The sequence below is a fragment of the Megalobrama amblycephala genome, linkage group LG17 (genome assembly GCF_018812025.1).
Source record: "Megalobrama amblycephala isolate DHTTF-2021 linkage group LG17, ASM1881202v1, whole genome shotgun sequence".
Classification (NCBI taxonomy): domain Eukaryota; kingdom Metazoa; phylum Chordata; class Actinopteri; order Cypriniformes; family Xenocyprididae; genus Megalobrama; species Megalobrama amblycephala.
Window position 1 is genome coordinate 36,998,551 of NC_063060.1, and position 16,046 is coordinate 37,014,596.

At 37.6% G+C, this 16,046-nt stretch overlaps 1 protein-coding gene across 1 annotated transcript in view; it reads right to left on the minus strand.

The window, feature by feature from the left end:
• The window catches only part of b4galt2 (UDP-Gal:betaGlcNAc beta 1,4- galactosyltransferase, polypeptide 2), a 161,923-nt gene that overhangs the window by 31,562 nt on the left and 114,315 nt on the right, over positions 1-16,046 (minus strand). Inside the window, exons 4-5 of the mRNA XM_048163070.1 lie at positions 8,383-8,570; positions 258-380 (exon numbers count right to left, since the gene is read on the minus strand). Of these exons, the coding sequence (XP_048019027.1) occupies positions 258-380; positions 8,383-8,570 (311 nt within the window). The remainder of the gene's footprint in view (positions 1-257; positions 381-8,382; positions 8,571-16,046) is intronic.

Sequence of the window (16,046 nt, forward strand, 5' to 3'; positions counted from 1 at the left end):
AACACAATATCCTAGCTCGGTCTTCCGGTGAAACAACAGACTTCTCTCTAGACTTCTTCATCTGCCTCCAGTTTTGAGTGCAACGAACACATGTTAAAATCCAATCAACAACTGATGGACTGAACCAAGTCCCCATCCACATTTGTTCTTTATTTGATAATCTATTACACTCAAATGTACATCACAATATGGGAGAAAAGATCTGACACCAGGCCCAAGGCACTTAAAAGAGAATCATGGCATGTTTGTAGACTTACCTGTTGTAAATGTCGTCATCTTCACCTCCCCAACCCCAGTACTCATTTGGGAAGCCGTTGATTTTGAGGAACTGTTTTTTGCTAAGGCCAGACACCCCTCCAAAGTACCCTGCATAGGGTAGCCTGCAAGAAGGAACAGACTGCAGTCATTCAGTTGATACACATTTCAGTATAAAATCTGAGAGCGCAAGACACTATTATCATCAATAACACATTCGCCAGAAATATTGCCTCTAATGACTACTCAAATGGTCTATTCTTGTCTGTGTCCATTTGGAATGGTTAAAAGCTTTGGATTCCCATTAGATTTGATTTTTGTTTCAAGTCTAGAGTGGAAACATTATTCTGTAGGTTCAGTTCTCTGAACTGAGCCCTTTAGTCAGCCAACTGAAGCATTCGAATTTGACAAAATTTCATCTTGTATGAGTGATTTTAGAGAGCCACAGAGTCCTCCCGCAGGGGATTCAACAGTTTCAAATGATATCAGATCCTTCTCCCAACTTTCATAACTTCTCACCTGTTTGCCACCCCTCAGGCCCATCAGTTGAGCTGCACAATTCTAAGGAACGCCCTGTAAAAGCTTAAGTGCGCCATAAACTGTAGAATCCATTTCCGCTAGTAGGACTACAGTTCATGGTGCAAGAGTCCACTGTCAGATGAGATTTATCTGAGGAATCATTGACTAAAGGATTAAAGGCTGATATAAATATTAGGGCTGTCAAAATAGCGCGTTAATTTCGATTAATTAATCTGAGAAAAAAATAACGCAGATTAATACATTACGTATTGACCTTTGAACCTGGAGCCATTCTAGCCACCATTCGACTGTAAAATGAAGGAGGGAGACGACTGCTGCGCTGACGGACAGAACGAGCAGAGCTCCTCCCTCGTGCGCACAAGCTCTCTCTGTCTTCAAAGTAAGCACCGTCTTTGCACTCTCTCTACCTCACACATAATAATCTAAATCAACTGACACAACGACTCATTTGAACAGATTCATTTTAATGAATCATGACAACAACTGATCTGTCCACACGGTCTACAATGAATCATTTACTCGAACAACTCTGAAATGAGAATATAAGTGTGCTTCCTGCATTTAGCAAGAGTGGTTAGTAAAATTAGCCTTAATAATCCACAATATTTTCAGGTTATTTAAATGACAATGTCTAGTAAATTAGGCCTACCTATAAAATCAGTTAGTTTAGACTGGAGTGAGGTGAAACCAGAACAAAGCAAGTTGTTGTTAGCTAGGTACATTCAATTGTATATGGTAGAAAATTATATTATTAGTTAATATAACTTCTAAATGTTACTTTTTAATACTTTTCAGGTTTAGCAAAAAAGCATCTTCTCTTACAAAGCTATAAAATCACTTTTTTTTTTCTTTTTTTTTTTTTTGCAAAGAGGGCAAGAAAGAATTACAGTGAGAGTGACGGGTACTTTATTGTCAGTATCGGGCTCGCAGATCACATGGGTAGGGCACTTTTTACTGTTTGTGTGGATGACCATGTCTGTCACCACCGAAGACCATTTTTGACCCAGGAAAAACCCTGCATTGATTCATTTGAATTGAAATATTTAACACTTTCACTGCAAAAATTATGTATGCGATTAATTTAGATTAATTAATCACAGAGTATGTAATTAATTAGATTAAAATTTTGAATCGATTGACAGCCCTAATAAATATACATACTCCATTGCGATTCAAAGGAAGAATTAAAAGGCCTTGGTGGATCTCAGAACTCAAAGCCATATATTTGACCTTTAAACTAGGGCTGGGCGATATATCGCATGCGATTGTCACGCGCATTTCGTCAGTAAAGCCGGTTCCCTGATTACCGCTAAATCGCCATCGCCTGCTTTCAAATGGAGCGGCATTTAATAGACAGAACCGTAGATCACTGAAAAGCCACGCAATATCGAGTTCATTAATCGCAGATGAATCGCCTTCGATAATGAACTCGATATTGCGTGGCTAACCGGCTTTACTGACGAAATGCGCGTGACAATCGCATGCGATATATCGCCCAGCCCTACTTTAAACCACAGAGCGATATGAAACCACAGATTTATATTTCAAGCAAGTGTTCGAAGCCTTCAAAGAAACATTTTACAGGATGAATACAGTCTGGAAAAGCAGTGAGTGGTTGAAAACATGGTCTCCATATCTCCTCTTTTAAGAGGCCCACTGGGCAATGGGCTGGCAAGTGCATCATGGGTAGCCGCCCGGGGTTTGCCTTGGGCTACTGCGGTGTGTTGCCAATGACAGCAACCACATCCACCTACGCAAACAAATGTGCGACATAAGGGAGAAAGAGAAGCAAGAACCTACAGACACGCGTGCACACTCACACACAAACACGCGCTCGTGCGCGCAGCAACCTCGCGTTAAAAGACAACAAGCTAAAATTAATGAGGCCATCTGCTACAGCAGCAGTCTTCACAGAAACAGTATGGCTGAAATTTCTTCACATGCTCATGGTCTGAGAGCTTGCAATTCTCTAAAGGTGCCCCACTTATTAAATACAGCAATGTTAAGGCCTCCTCAGACTGGAGACACAAGCCAATTGTGTGAATCACTCACAGAGAAAACGGAATTATTATCCCACTAACAGTCAAAGGCAGTTCACGCTTCGGAGAAGGTCAGTGGCATTTGTTTAGTAATGTATTGTCTTTCTGTCCACAGAGAAATAAAACCCAAATTCAATAAGAGTTCGAATTCTGCCACAGCACTAAGCAGCTACTGTAGTTTTGTTAACTGTCGCTCCTGCTATTAGCGTCACACTGGCATACAGATCTTTGGTGAAATGTGGTCCAAATTTTTTTTTAAATCAATGGACACTGGTGCTTCTGAGGCAGTCAAAAACAGGTTGTTTTTACTGCCATACAAAAGCAAAATGCAGTAACAGACTTAAAGGGTTAGTTCACCCAAAAATGAAAATTATATATGAATTTCTTCTTTCAGCCAAACACAATCAGAGTTGCATTAAAAAAAAAAAATCCTGGCTTTTCCAAGCTTTATAATGGGAGTGAAAGGTGTCTTTTTTTTTTTAACGCTCATGGTCTGAGAACTTTTGAGAAGTTTCAAGGAACTTTGCTGCCATACCATGGGTGCAGCAGGCGCAATGATATTACGCAGCACCTCTCAGAAATGTCTCCATGGTTGCAAGGCACGCTCCCTGTGCAAGCAGGGGGTCACAGCTGCTGCATAATATCATTGCGTCTGATGCACCCATGGTACGGCAGCAAAGTTCCTTGATTATTACGCCGGAATGAGAGTATAGTTCCTAGCCATATCGGCCTAGAAAATCGCAACTTTACATTTTCCGTCTGTCTTAGTACACAATGTAACTACAGAAGAGTCAAGTTTTAAATAGGAAAAACATCGAAACACTTTGGCCATTTTTTTGAGCGAGATGCTAACGGTCTCATCAGATTCAATGAACTATGCTAAGCTATGCTAAAAGTGATGCCGCCAGACCCGGAGATCGGCTGAATGGATTCGAAAATGGTAAAACTCAACTGTTTAACTCTAGGGGAATTGGAAAATGAGCCTATTTTCAAAAAAGTGGAGTGTTCCTTTAAGATTATGCTACGCCTACATCATACACCGGAACTCGACTCTCTCGTGAATGTACAGATGGCCGTTACTAGAAGCCAGTTATTAAAGTTTAAAAAGGATATTTTTCTTACAAAAACGCATTGTTTCACTTCAGAAAGCATTCATTAACCCACAGGAGTCATATGGATTACTTTTATAATGAATGGATGCAACATTCACTCCCATTTTAAAGTTTGTAAGAGCCAGGGTATTTTTTAATATAACTCGGATTGTGTTTGGCTGAGAGAATAAAGTCATATACACCTAGGATGGCTTGAGTGAACTAACCCTTTAACAAACTTAAACTGAAAGTGTTGTTAAAGTAACTATCATTAAATGTGTTACACATATCATTTCAACTGATTGGTAACTGATTATTGGACTAACTTCCCAACACTGCTCACATTTTAAGGAAGAGGCTGATTTTAACAAGTGAATTCCCTGCACAGAGTTAAGATTGCCCCTCACACAAAGACAGGAAATTACACACCATGGAGCAAAGGCCAACTTGCTTCTTGCCGACAAAAGACAGACAAAATGAATTTCAAGTTTGACAATATATATGTGTGTATATATATATATATATTTATAGATTTCCCCCCTTCTGGTCTATGTATCCCTGCCTCTGCTGAATTATTTTTATCCCCGGTGGGGATAAAAAAGTATCCCCCCTGGGTGATGCTACTCCACAAACCACCAACAGAGCATATAAAATACCAAATAAAACATCGCCAAATAAAACGCTGCATTTATATAAAACTGTCTCTTTACCACCACAACAAACGGGACACTTCACAGACGCGCATTCCGACTTCGCCTCAGCGCCAGGTGCGAGTCAAATGAGCAAGGAAAATGTGCAGGTGACAACGAGTGAGCTTCAGTTGAACAACAGTGAACTGCGGTCAGATGATGTTAGTAAAACTCAGAAAAATTAACATGACTGTCCAATCAGCCATTATACTATGCTCGTGGCGCGCACTCAAGAATTGCATGAGCAAATGCGCCGCCGTGCGCTGCATAATTACTTTATTATAGCTTAAATAAAGCGCAAAAGAAACTACGAGCAATGACCGTCGGTGTTCTGTTAAAGTCATGAAACTACCAAAAATGCGATTAAAGCTGTCTCAAAACTGTACATGCATTTATTTGTTGACATGGTTTTAAATTGTTATCCAATTTGTTGGCATTTAAACGTCTTAAAAATGCACATATGTACACCAGGGAAATCTAAATTTTCTCGGTGGAGCATGCCCCCGTACCCCCCTAGTAAACTACATTTTCTGACCTCTGTAATTATGAAACCCTGTGTACAGCACAGCTTATATTCTATCTAATGAAATCTGAGGTAAACGTGTATAAATAAATGGGACCAAACGCGATTGAATGTAAAGGGTTGTGTCTCGTTATTCTATTAATAACTACCGATTGATTTTGCATTTCCATCAGAAATTAAGAATTATTACACTGCGTTCCAAATTATTATGCAAGAGACAAATCAGTAAGATTTCTGTACAATAAACATTCAGATTTTAGTTTTTCTAAGAAAATGTTTGTTCGTTTATTTATCCATGTCTTTTTAGATAACTGGTATCAATCTCAGACAAAATAATTTGCCAGATCTATGGAAACCCTACTTAGAGGTTGTTCCACATTATTAAGCAAGTCACAGTTCTCATGCAATATGGGGAGGAAGATAGATCTTTCTGAAGATGAAAAGCATGAAATGGTGCAATGTTGTGCAAAAGGCATGAAAACAACTAATATTGTGTGAAACTGAATGGAGATTATCGAATTATCATAAGATTTGTGAGTGATTTAGAGCACAGCAGAACTCGGTCAGATAAAGGCAAATTGAGGAAAGTTCCTGTCAAAAAAAATGAATTGTATTAAAAGGGCAGCTATAAAAAAAGCCAGTGTTGAGCAGCAAATAGGTATTTGAAGCTGCTGGTGTCTCTGGAGTCTCAAGAAGCTCTCCATGCAGGCTGGCAGTTGTGCGTAAAGATGCATTTCATCCACCCTAAACTAAACCTCACAAAGAGAAACATTTACAGTGGGTTTAGAAATACATGAAGACTAATTTTTAAATAGTTTTATTCACTGACTAATGCCGTACTACAATGGATGGTCTAAATGGATGGATTTCTGGATGGCTGGTGAATGGCCACCACGTTCCAACAAGACTGTGACGTCAGCAAGGAGCTGGCGGGTGATGATTTGGGCTGGAATACTGGGAAGTGAGATGGAGGGTATTAAAATGACTTTTGCAAGAGATGTGTAGTTCATAACTGGCCATTTTCAGCTATGGTATAAAAAGGAGGATAGTGCATAATACAATGCACTATTGTACAATGCACTATGCACTATCCCATGCTGCAAAAAAACACCACAGCAATAAAACTGTTTGAAAATGTATTTCTACACCCACTGTAAATGTTTCTCTTTGTTAGATTTGGTTAGTGGTGTCTAAAATGCATCTTTATGCACAACTGTCAGCCTGCATGGTGAGGCTCTCAAGACTCCAGAGACACTAGCAGCTTCAAATACCTGTTTGCTGCTCAACACTGGCTTTTTTTATAGCTGCCCTTTTAACACAATACATTTTTTTGATAGGAACTTTCATTAATAAGCCTTTATCTGACCGAGTTCTGCTGTGCTCTAAATCACTCACAAATCTTATGATAATTCGATAATCTCCATTCAGTTTCACACAATATTAGTTGTTTTCATGCCTTTTGCACAACATTGCACCATTTCATGCTTTTCATCTTCAGAAAGATCTTTCTTCCTCCCCATATTGCATGAGAACTGTGACTTGCTTAATAATGTGGAACAACCTCTAAGTAGGGTTTCCATAGATCTGGCAAATTATTTTGTCTGAGATTGATACCAGTTATCTAAAAAGACATGGATAAATAAACAAACAAACTTTTTCTTAGAAAAACTAAAATCTGAATGTTTTTTGTACTGAAATCTTACTGATATGTCAATTGCATAATAATTTGGAACGCAGTGTAGTGTCATTGTAGTGCTGCAAATATCTAAGCTATATCTAATACTTCAAATCTCAAAGTTAAATCAGAATTTTTTTGTAAAAATGTTTCTGTAACAGCTGCCAAAAATAGTATATAGCTCTACTGTGGTTTTTAACAAAAAAAAAAAAAAAAAAAAACTTTTCAAAACATCCCCCCCTCTGGTTTTTTCACAAATCGCACCCTGTATATATATAAACATAATACGGAGAACCTTCACCAATGTTTTAAAGGTCCAGTTTTTCGTGTTTTTTTTAAAGTTTTGATTGTGTTTATAATGTGCAATATAACATGTGTTCATGTTTCGCGTGTAAAAAAAACACAGTATTTTTCACATAATTTACTTATCTGTATACCGCTGTTTCCACTGTCATAAAAACGGGCTGATGACTTCCTTGTTCTATGAAGTCCCTCCTTCAGAAATACGTAACGAGTTCTGATTGTGCCAGCGGTTCCTGTGTTGTGATTCGACAGCAGCTTAGCGCATCTTGCCCGGAAAGGTCACGCCTCTTACCATAACGTGGAGATGCACGCGCTCAGTGTTATTGTAAACATGTCTTTAATTTTACCCTATCAATTTGAGCCAGAATCAGACCCGGTGATTGGACTGCGGGATGAAAATAACAGCGTTTCGACGACATGGCGACAAACACACTCTACAAACGCAACTCTTGTGTATTCCTGTGGGCAGAGGTTAGTCAAAAAACTGTTTTAGTGAAGAAGGAAGGAAGTAGAGGGATGTAGACCAAACTGGCCGTTCGATGTAGGCGTCTTCTTTTAAATAAAATATCCCGCTTGGCATTGAACTTTGAGCTTTAAAATTTTACAGATTTTATTTATACTCTAACAACAACATTACACACTAACTAAAGTTTGAAACATGGGATCACGAAGAACGGGACCTTTAATATCTCTAGCTATTACATATGAAGAGAACTGGTCTGTCTCAGCTAAATAATAGACAGCCTTGGAAAATGAATACATATGCTTGTCAAAGCTCCAGGTCTGTCTAGACTGGCACAGCACCTGACAAATGAACTTTTGATACATAATAATTCAACTGCATTCTCAAGATGACAAAGCGTCATAAGACATATATCTTCCCTAGTGGAAAAAGAAGCAATTAATCATCAGAAGCACAGGCTTTGACAGACAGCCCTCAAGCTTTGGCTGTTTGATTAACTGACTCTGTTCTCTGCAAAGAAACAAAGACAAATACAGACATGGCGTCTATTAATATGTATGTAAATAGCAACAAATGCAGCCCAGCATATTTGTAATAAATTCTGGCAAAGCCACAATTCTTCAAGGATATTAAATTCATATAAAACATGCCACTGATTTTATTTTATTGCATTTTCAGGCTTTATATGAGAGTTCTGATTATTTATGTATCAAAAGGGACCAGAATTATAAAAGTAAGATAAAATAATATATCATGTCAACAGATTCCTGCACTTTGTGGTTCCCTCAATATTTCATATGTTACCTGAAGCCGAATTTGTCCATGGCAATGGCAAAGTGACGGGGCTGGTCGTAACAGTGGTAGAGGTTCCGGTCGTCCATAGGGATCAGGTCCACATCACTGAAAATGAAGCAGTCGTATTCTGCGTCTTTCAGAGCTTCTGTGTAGCCAACATTAAGCAGCTTGGCCCGATTAAAGGTGTCCTCACCAAGCTGAAACACAACAGAAAAAAATATATAATAACAGCTCAATTGACCCCCCCCCCAATTACTGTTGCTACGTCACACAAGCCATGACACTGTCACGCCACACTTCATGTTCTCACGCAGTGAAAAATACATCACAGAGCAAAGAGGACACTGACAAAGTGCTGACAGATAAGACATAGGAGGTTACTTTTAGTATGAAACAAAGTTTTAGCTTTCAACTGTCATTTTTTTTAAAGGTGCCTTACAACCAGTTTTTACAAGATGTAATATAAGTCTAAGATGTCCCCTGAATGTGTCTGTGAAGTTTCAGCTCAAAATACCCCATAGATTTTTTTAAATTAATCTTTTTAACTGCCTATTTTGGGGCATCATTAACTATGCACCGATTCAGGCTGCGGCCCCTTTAAATCGCGCGCTCCCTGCCCACCGAGCTCTCGACTATAATACAGTGCATTTACAAAGTTCACACAGCTAATATAATCCTCAAATGGATCTTTACAAGATGTTCGTCATGTATGCTGCATGCATGCGTCGGATCATGTGAGTATAGTATTTATTTGGATGTTTACATTTGATTATGAATAGTTTGATAGTGCTCTGTGGCTAAAGCTAACATTACACACTGTTGGAGAGATTTATAAAGAATGAAGTTGTGTTTATGAATTATACAGTCTGCAAGTGTTTAAAAATGAAAATAGCGACGGCTCTCTTGTCTCCGTGAATACAGTAAGAAACGATGGTAACTTTAACCACATTTAACAGTACATTAGCAACATGCTAACGACACATTTAGAAAGACAATTCACAATATCACTAAAAATATAATGTAATCATGGATCTTGTCAGTTATTATCGCTCCATCTGACATTTTTCGCTGTTGTTCTTGCTTGCTTACCTAGTCTGATGATACAGCTGTGCACAGATCCAGACGTTAATACTGGCTGGAAAGCATATTTGCTTTAGCTATATATTTCCCCGGCGTCAAAAACAGGCACATATAAATGTCAGGAAAAACAATTCCTGGCTGAATGTCAATATCCATAGATAACTGGATCTTTGGTAAGTTGTAAGGAACACTATCGAGTCCAAGCTTTAGTTCAATCATTTGTTTTACTCAAGTTTTTGCAGTTTCCCCTATTAAATCGAGTCATGCGGCAGACTCTTTTGCCACTCAGTCCGGCTGAAGGGTGTGTTCCGATGGGAAAGTTATGTCAATGCATACCCTCTATACCGTTGTTGTGGACAATGGGGTGTCTTGAAGTAAAAAAGGTTGAGAACCACTGTTAAAATAAATATATCCATTTCCCTCTGTTAGATGTTGCCACTGTTGCTAAATGTATTTAATATCAACCAAAGAAAAGTCAATAATAATAATAATAATAATAATAAAACATGTCTAATTTGGTGCAATACAAGTCTATATTTACCCTGAATGGGAGGCCATGTAACATCACAACACCATGTGGTGTCTGAACTAATAATCCAGTGTGACAATAATCCCATGTAATCCTGTAATACCTGAGATTTGGCCTAATAATCCAAAGGTGTGAACTACTGCCACAAATCTACTGCCATTTCAGCACAATGCTTGTGGATCTGCACTACAAAAGCATTACCAAAATGATTAAAGGATGCACATTATGTGAGCCTTTGAAGTGTGGCATTCACTGCAGCTGTAAACAGTGATGAACAGCATTGGATGCAAACAGAAGCACATCTCAAGCAAAGCTTTAGCAAGTGAATTCTTATTTCACAACGCCAATGCTAAAAAAGTACGAAACATAACTTAATCCTAAATGACTTCTAGCTTCTATCAATATTTATCCTAACTTCAATTCTCTCAGAGACCCAGAGGAGAAAGACGCTTCAATATACGAGAGATAAATGAGTGAAGAAAGAGTGAGGGGGGGCAGATAAGGCAATAACTTTAAGAGACATAAAATAGCTTTTTTTTTTTCTTTTTTTTTTTCCATCAGCAAGGGTGCTCATTAAACATTACTGGGCTCATTTTTACTAGTTTAATAAGATTTATTCCTTCTGAGGTGGCAGCTCAGGCAAACACAGCAGTAGATGTCTGGTAATAACACACCTCGCTGAAAACGACAGATTTATAATAAGGACATGCTCACGACTTAGCATTTCTCATCCAAGAAACCAGCTCCAAGACAGTGGATATGTGGACATCATGAACAGATGGTTTTGGAACAAAAAAAGTGTAATTATTTTTAGAAAAAGGATCATCGGAACTAAGCAATCATTCTAAAGTTTCAGCTGTGAGGTGTTTGGTTCCAACACACCATGAAGTAGGGTTGATTATGAAACAGGTGTAGTACCCTCCCCTCATTAGCCGATTTGCACCTGTTCCAAGTCATTAACCTCAACAGTACAATGGTTCATCAGGGGAGTGTTATCCTATTTTTGTGCTACATCACCTAAACAAACATAAATGATTGTAGTCTTGTGCAGTTACATATATATATGTACACGTGACAGGCTGTGTTTTTATAGTGATTTTACTACAGTTTAGGGTGCTGTTGGACACTTAAAACCCCCTTAAGTGTGGTAGAATCACTGTAACACATTAATGAATTTATGTTTTTATAAAATGGAAAAAGACACCAATGATCAATCAATGATTAAATGTATCAAGGGTAATAATTAGATTAACAATTCTTATCCCAATCAATACTGACAGACAATTTTAATCGGTTAATATTTGGCCATTTTAGGATTACCGTGATTATCATATATAAGATTTTTTTTAAATTTATTTTATGTTTTTGAACATCTCTTATACTAAAACACAGCACAAATATTTTCATTTATTTCATGTATACATAAAATGTTATTCCTGTGAAGGTAAATTTGAATTTTCAGCAGCCATTACTCCAGTCTTTAGTGTCACATGATCTTTTAGAAATAATGCTGCCTTCACATGCTATTCGAAATTTCCAACTTCCCACTTCTGAATTCATGTTTAACGCTGCCTTCACATGCTCTCGGAATTATCGTAAATATGAGTTTTCTAGGTGAAAATAACACATGAACGCCCTCCCATTTCAAAACTTGAATGCAATGAGCTCGTAATCACGACTTCAGAAGTGGGAATTATCAAATTTCCGATAGCACTTGAATGCAGCATAAGAGCTTGTCGCATTCAAGTGCTTTGTTGTCGGAAAGAACAGGAATCATGGAGGACATCATGTTTATCCTTGCCTATTTATTGGGAAAGTCTTATTAAAGCCAAAATAATATTCATCATCCCATTCATTGACAACCATATAAGCATTCACAGTGCAATGTAGATCATCAGCTTGCTGCAGATTCTGGAATTGTGGGCAAATACGGGCTACTGTTGAGTACAGACCTTAAATTCATTTAAAGTTTTTGGGATGTGCTGGAGTAGACTTTACAGAGTGCTTGACTCTTGCATTGTCAATAAAAGATGATTGAAATAAAAATCACAGCATTTATTTCCTTTCAATTAATTTAAGGTCTGGACTCCGAGGTGCCGATTCATGTGTGAAAATGATTCTTCATGCTCCCTCCCAACCATTCTTTCACAATTTGAGCCTGGTCAATCTTGGCTTTGTCAACCTGGAATATGGCCATGACGCATGTTCCTACAAGTTGTTTAAAGGTCCCGTTTTTCGTGGTTTTTTGAAGCTTTGATTGTGTTTAGTGTGCAATATAACATGTGTTCATGTTTCGCGTGTAAAAAAACACAGTATTTTTCACATAATTTACTTATCTGTATACTGCTGTTTCCACTGTCATAAAAACGGGCTGATGACTTCCTTGTTCTATGAAGTCCCTCCTTCAGAAATACGTAACGAGTTCTGATTGTGCCAGCGGTTCCTGTGTTGTGATTCGACAGCAGTTTAGCGCATCTTGCCCGGAAAGGTCACGCCTCTTACCATAACGTGGAGATGCACGCGCTCAGTGTTATTATAAACATGTCTTTAATTTTACCCTATCAATTTGAGCTGGAATCAGACCCGGTGATTGGACTGTAGGATGAAAATAACAGCGTTTCGACGACATGGCGACAAACACACTCTACAAACGCAACTCTTGTGTATTCCTGTGGGCGGAGGTTAGTCAAAAAACTGTTTTAGTGACGTCATTAAAGAAGGAAGTAGAGGGATGTAGTCCAAACTGGCCGTTCGATGTAGGCGACTTCTGTTAAATAAAATATCTCGCTTGGCATTGAACTTTGAGCTTTAAAATTTTACAGATTTTATTTATACTCTAACAACAACATTACACACTAACTAAAGTTTGAAACATGGGATCACGAAGAATGGGACCTTTAAGAAATTAAAAGCTACACACTCCATCAATTAGGGTTAAAAGAACTGTTCCCAAGAATATAACATGCTAGAAACATAATAATCACATAATATTTAACACAGGGGCTAGAAGCTAGATATTTTACTTCATAACGTTTTCTTACCATAACGCATCGCTTTGCTTCAGAAGGCCTTTATTAACCCCCCAGAGCCGTGTGGAGTACGTTTTGCTTTGGATGGATGTACTTTCTTGAGCTTTATACTTGTTGGTCCCGTCCACTGCCATTATAAAGCTTAGATGCGTCAGGATTTATTTATTATTTTATGTATATATTTATTAATATAACTCCAATTGTGTTCATCAGAAAGAAGAAAGTCATATACACCTAGAATGGCTTGAGGGTGAGTAAAGCTTGGGGTAATTTTTATTTGAAAATTAACTAATCCGTTAATATGCAGTACTTCAACGACAAGTCGATGTAGCTGTTGTGGAAAAAAACTAATACAGAAAACCAGTCACAGCAGCAATCGTTCTCCCCTCCGCCATGTTTAAAGTTCATGGCAAGAGAGGGTGTTCATGTCCAACTTTTAACTAGTAAACTTGTATTTACAATAATTCCGATTCATTTCAATATGCTGATTTAATGCGTAAGAAACATTTCTCAGTTTCATTAATGTTGAAAACAGTCGTGCTGCTTTATATGTTTTGTGTATATTGTTCAAAGAACAGCATTTATTTGAACTAGAAATATTTTGTAACATTATATAAATGACTTTACTGTCATTTTTGATCCACTCAGTGCATCCTTGCAGAATAAAAATATAAATTTATTTAAAAAAAATTCCTAGTTGACATTTAGACAGTAGAAAACCCTTACTGGATGACATGGTAACATGGAAACACCATGGTATTCTCTGGAATACCCTTTGAAATACCATGTACAACACCAATGGTTATATAAATCCACATACAAGTTTGATTTATAACCTATTACATCCAAAATAGCCAAAAACTGAAATGTATCTACTCTGAAGATTGTTTCTAATTACATTCAGAGGAAAATGATCGTTCCATCAGTGCCACACACTGAGAAGTACGATCATTCTGTTTCTTAACCCAGACTTAAACCACTCAGCTTGAGGTCTGAGAGTCACATCGGCCTCCAGCTAGAGTCTCCTTCTTCTATAAGCTTATCGCAGCCATGTCAGTTGCTCAATACTTGCTCTCTGAGAAGCAATTAGCTGTATTTTTTTTATCTGACGATCACACTGATAGCTAATCACAATCCCTTGCTCGCTCTAGGTCATGAGGCAGGATCCTTATAGCGGTACACTCAAGGCCAACCAGGGGATCCTACCCAGACACCGTTGCTATGGAGACAGATTAGGACCAGGGCTCATCCTGAGAGATTGCATTGTGCATTTTCTTTTGCAGGTGAGTGTGTGTGTGTGTATGTGCGTGTAAGCCTGCATTATCAGTCCCCAGCAGGCTGACCATATCATCCAGTGTGCTATCGATGCCAGAGCTAAAGGCTAGAGAAGAAGAGGGCTCAAAAAAAAAAAATCAGGAGTGAGCTGGATCAACCTGAGTAACAGGGAAAGTGTGCGTGAGAGAGACAGAGGCAAAGAATATTCCAGGGCATTTTTTTTTCCTGCTGAATTTTTACTTGCCTTTCACAGGCCCCATCATTATATATATATATATATATATATATATATATATATATATATATATATACACACACATATTGAATATAAAACACATTTTATTTTACAATGTATATCTTTAAAGGCTTAACATTAGAAATAGCCACACATGTCTGATCCTATATCAACTTTAAATTGGCATAAACAATGTTGATGATAATAATAATAATAATAAAAATAATAACAATGATAAAATAATTGCTTTTTATATTTCATTTCAGTAATTTTAATAGTTTTGTTTCTGCATTCTGACAATTAAATGATCATTAAACTACAATAATACAAACAATGCACATTATGAATATATATGATGTATAATTAATAATAACAATGATAATATTTATTATAATTAAAGGTCCCGTTTTTCGTGGTTTTTTGAAGCTTTGATTGTGTTTATAGTGTGCAATATAACATGTGTTCATGTTTCGCGTGTAAAAAAACACAGTATTTTTCCACATAATTTACTTATCTGTATACCGCTGTTTCCACTGTCATAAAAACGGGCTGATGACTTCCTTGTTCTATGAAGTCCCTCCTTCAGAAATACGTAACGAGTTCTGATTGTGCCAGCGGTTCCTGTGTTGTGATTCGACAGCAGCTTAGCGAACCTTGCCTGGAAAAGTCACGCCTCTTACCATAACGTGGAGATGCACGCGCTCAGTGTTATTGTAAACATGTCTTTAATTTTACCCTATCAATTTGAGCCGGAATCAGACCCGGTGATTGGACTGCGGGATGAAAATAACAGCGTTTCGACGACATGGCGACAAACACACTCTACAAACGCAACTCTTGCGTATTCCTGTGGGCGGAGGTTAGTCAAAAAACTGTTTTAGTGACGTCATTAAAGAAGGAAGTAGAGGGATGTAGTCCAAACTGGCCGTTCGATGTAGGCGACTTCTGTTAAATAAAATATCTCGCTTGGCATTGAACTTTGAGCTTTAAAATTTTACAGATTTTATTTATACTCTAACAACAACATTACACACTAACTAAAGTTTGAAACATGGGATCACGAAGAATGGGACCTTTAATAACATGAAATAATTCTGAATACAAAATATAAATATTAAAATATTATTAAATATTGTTTTTTTTTTTTTTTAATTCATACAATGTTTGTATTCCTGTGCTTTAATGATCATTTACTTTTTTTAAAAATCAGAAAATAAATATTGGTAACACTTTACAATAAGGTTCATTAGTTAACATGAACTAATAATGAACTGCACTTAAACAGCATTTATTAATCTTTGTTAATGTTAACTGGTAAGTTACACTTGAGCACTGGTTTCTTTTGAGTGAGTGAATGTGAGTGAAATGAAATGAAAAATCCTGTAGAACTGAAAAACAAGTAAGCATTTATTTAGACGATGCCTTCATCGAAAGTGACTCGAAGTACACTCGAATGAGACAACCCTCTCTGCAGAAACCTGAGCATCAGCGTCTTGATCACAGATCACTCCTTGCGGCGTTCAAA